This window comes from Sesamum indicum, linkage group LG10 (assembly GCF_026168435.1).
Source record: "Sesamum indicum cultivar Baizhima isolate 11 linkage group LG10, ASM2616843v1, whole genome shotgun sequence".
Lineage (NCBI taxonomy): Eukaryota > Viridiplantae > Streptophyta > Magnoliopsida > Lamiales > Pedaliaceae > Sesamum > Sesamum indicum.
Genome location: NC_142666.1, coordinates 18491450 through 18494589, shown reverse-complemented (window position 1 = coordinate 18494589; position 3140 = coordinate 18491450). Strand labels below are relative to the sequence as shown.

The 3140-nt window shown below is 35.4% G+C and overlaps 1 protein-coding gene across 1 annotated transcript; it reads right to left on the bottom strand.

The window, feature by feature from the left end:
- Positions 1–634: 634 nt before the first annotated feature.
- Positions 635–2491, bottom strand: LOC105171784 (actin-depolymerizing factor). The gene is made up of 3 exons (XM_011093014.3): positions 2333–2491; positions 1429–1694; positions 635–1070 (listed from the first exon to the last, which is right to left on the bottom strand). The coding sequence occupies exons 1-3, from the start codon at positions 2351–2353 to the stop codon at positions 920–922; spliced, it is 438 nt and encodes a 145-aa protein (XP_011091316.1). The 5' UTR covers positions 2354–2491; the 3' UTR covers positions 635–919.
- Positions 2492–3140: the final 649 nt, after the last annotated feature.

Sequence of the window (3140 nt, the reverse complement as noted above, 5' to 3'; positions counted from 1 at the left end):
AATATGCATTCAAAAATAATAAATTTATGATAAAATTGCAAAAATGAGTTTGTAAAATAAATATTAGTATTTCAATACATAAGTCAGTAGCTCGGACTTTCTCTTGAGAATCATGTTTTGGGTTTAATTTGACACATATGTGCTAGAATTTGAAAATGACCATCGCTTCTTCAAAATAGCGTATATGACTATCTTTCTTTCCGATTCAAAAGTAAAATTGCACACGATTTGTACTATTGTTTTCTCCTATAAATAATATATTACAGGGATAATTTACTCCTTTTGATCCATGATTTTTTTACATATATTATCTATATTTTTTAAAAAATTATAAATACAACCTTCAAAAATATTAATATCATTATGCAATAATACTGATAGTGTGATTGATTAATTGTAGTCAAATATAGTTCTGGCAAGAATATCCTCACATTTGCTATCATATATTACTTCAAAATTAGGAGGCGCTCAAATGGTACAGAAAAAATTCATTTGCGGGAATTTAATGATCCTCCCACAGATAAGTTAATTCTCTCATATACAGGTAAGTTAGGAGTGTGTTAACCTCAACCATACCTACTGATGACAGACAAATAATCAAACAGGCGCAGGTTATAAATGAAGAGACAAGACATTATCAGACCATATAATATATTCAGTATGCAACTGTTAATAGCCATAATCAGAGACATTTTTCATTCGGGAAGCATCATGAGAAGGAGCCGCATGATCCCCGGATGAACATGGGAGCTCCTGATCAGCCTTCCCGGATGCCAAATTATTTATAATCAAGCTATATGTAACTGTAGCATACACAAGATCTTAACAACCACTACTAGATCGAGAAAATGCGTTTCTTTCAGTTGCAAGTGTAATATTTTGGCCCCAGAAGAGGCATTCTTGCATAACAGCAAAGAGTTCAATTAGCACGCTCTCTGATGACGTCAAGGTCCATCTCAGTTGGATCAGTGGCCTGAATTTCATAATGTATACCCTGCAGCTCCCTCCTAAACCTTTCCTTGGATGTAGCGTAAAGCATTTTTGCACGAATCCTTGAGATGGAAGGAGACCTGAAAGGCAATAAGTAAGTCGATAAAATCATTCTTTATCATATCTATCACATGAATATAGTAATAAGCGCAATGGCATCAAAGTTGCAATAATCAAGAACATGTGCACAACTTTGCGAAGGTGTATAAGAAACCAAACCCAACGTCGTGTTGAAATACTTTACCAGAAAAACACTTCTTTGGAAATAAAGGCTCTGTGCACAACTATATTCTCACAAGGATCAAGTCATGAATAAAGAGTTAACCTATCTATTGAACTTTTGCATGGGAGACAATTTATGGAGTTGAGATGGGGAATAAGGAAGAACATAGTATGCCTGTGCGTGTGCATTAGAGAGACAGGGAGGGAGAGGTAGACCATGCAATGAAGAAGATCTTGCTCTTTTGGCAGTTCTCAGAAGTCACATAATCAAAGTCATAAACTGCATATCGGCAGTCATTCTCAGGCAGGGATGCAGTGAAATCGTCATAATTCTCAGCCGGGCTACCAGTCTTTTCAACAACAACTTCCTTTTTCTTCTCATCAATCTTAAATATCACATAGCGGAATACCTTCTTCCGCTGCAATTCCATGTATGTGGTTTTGCTCTGATCAGCAACGCCCATCCCAGACGATGCATTTGTCTGGAATCACAAACACGGTCAGTCACTTGTTCCAAGCACAACCCACACAACTCAACGACATAACATTAACTATCTCTTCGAAGAAAAACAAAAGCATTCCTCGACAAAACTTGAATTGCAACACCTCAGATCAGTACCAGTTCCTCCAAGGCCAACAGACAAAAAAACATACAAAAGGAAACAGATTAAATCATAAACCAACTAATGCACTGGAAAATATCCTTCTAAACTGAGAAGGAACAAAGACGGTACCAATCACACAATTTATACTGCATAAGGACGACATATCAGTATCAATCAGACCACAATTCCTTCTAATCACAAACTCCATACCCACCAGCAACCAACTAATAAACTGACAACACCAATACCTATAAGACAACAAATCAACCCTAAATGAAATCAATTTTCACATCAATCACAAAGATCCACGATCAGTACTTCACATAACCCGCTTCAAATTTTACATAGCCAACAAGGAGCAAGCAAAACCACTAGTATAAAAACCCAGAAAAACAAAACATGAATTAAACTGAAAACACCAACACAGATAAACAACTGATCAGGCAAACAACAGAAAAAATTACAGATCTAAGTAATCAGAAGAAATAAAAACTGCAGAATCTAAAGAAACTGACCCCTCCACCGCGGAAAGACATGTCTACCAGTTCACTAGAGCGGTTTGGGCTGAAGAGAGAGATAGAGTATGGTGAGAGAAAGAGGCAGAAAAAAGCAGCCACTGAAGAGAGAAGAAAAGAAAAGAACAGAAAAGCAGTGGGAAAAAAGGAAATTATAATAGTGGGTGGTGGGATGTGGTATCTATGTATCCATCAATGCCAACGTAATCTGCTTTTTGTTTTTCTCCACTTCCTCAATTCCTAACAAGAGAGCCCAATTACTTACGCCATGTTTGGGTGGCCCAATTTAAGCCCAATACCCTCAACTCCCTCCCCCTTATTATTTTTCTTTTTTTTTTTTCCTAACGTATGAATTTATTTTTTAGATGAAACCAAACATTAAAATATATCAGATTTAAATTTCAAAAAATTTATGTGTAATTCACTAAATTTTGTGAAGGGTAATATAATTACCCTATCTCCTAATTTTTTTCTACACGCGCACCCATTGACCCATAAATCTAGTATTTAATTCAATATCTCTCGAAAAAGATCTTAAGCCCAAAATCACTGATCTGTCCCCTATGTGACATTCATCTAAGGTATTTTGTGATACTAGAGATCTAGAAATCATTTACTCTTCATTCTGATCTTGTTTGCAATAATAATATTCGGAGATTAATTGTATTTTGTCGTCTTATAAAAACAATAACAATTTAGTCTTAATACATTTAATCTCCGAATATTATGTTATAAAAAAGAAAGAGATCGTGGTGCTCTTTTTTTTTTATGGGATTTTTCGTCTATTGGTATATTTACAAGAAGATTT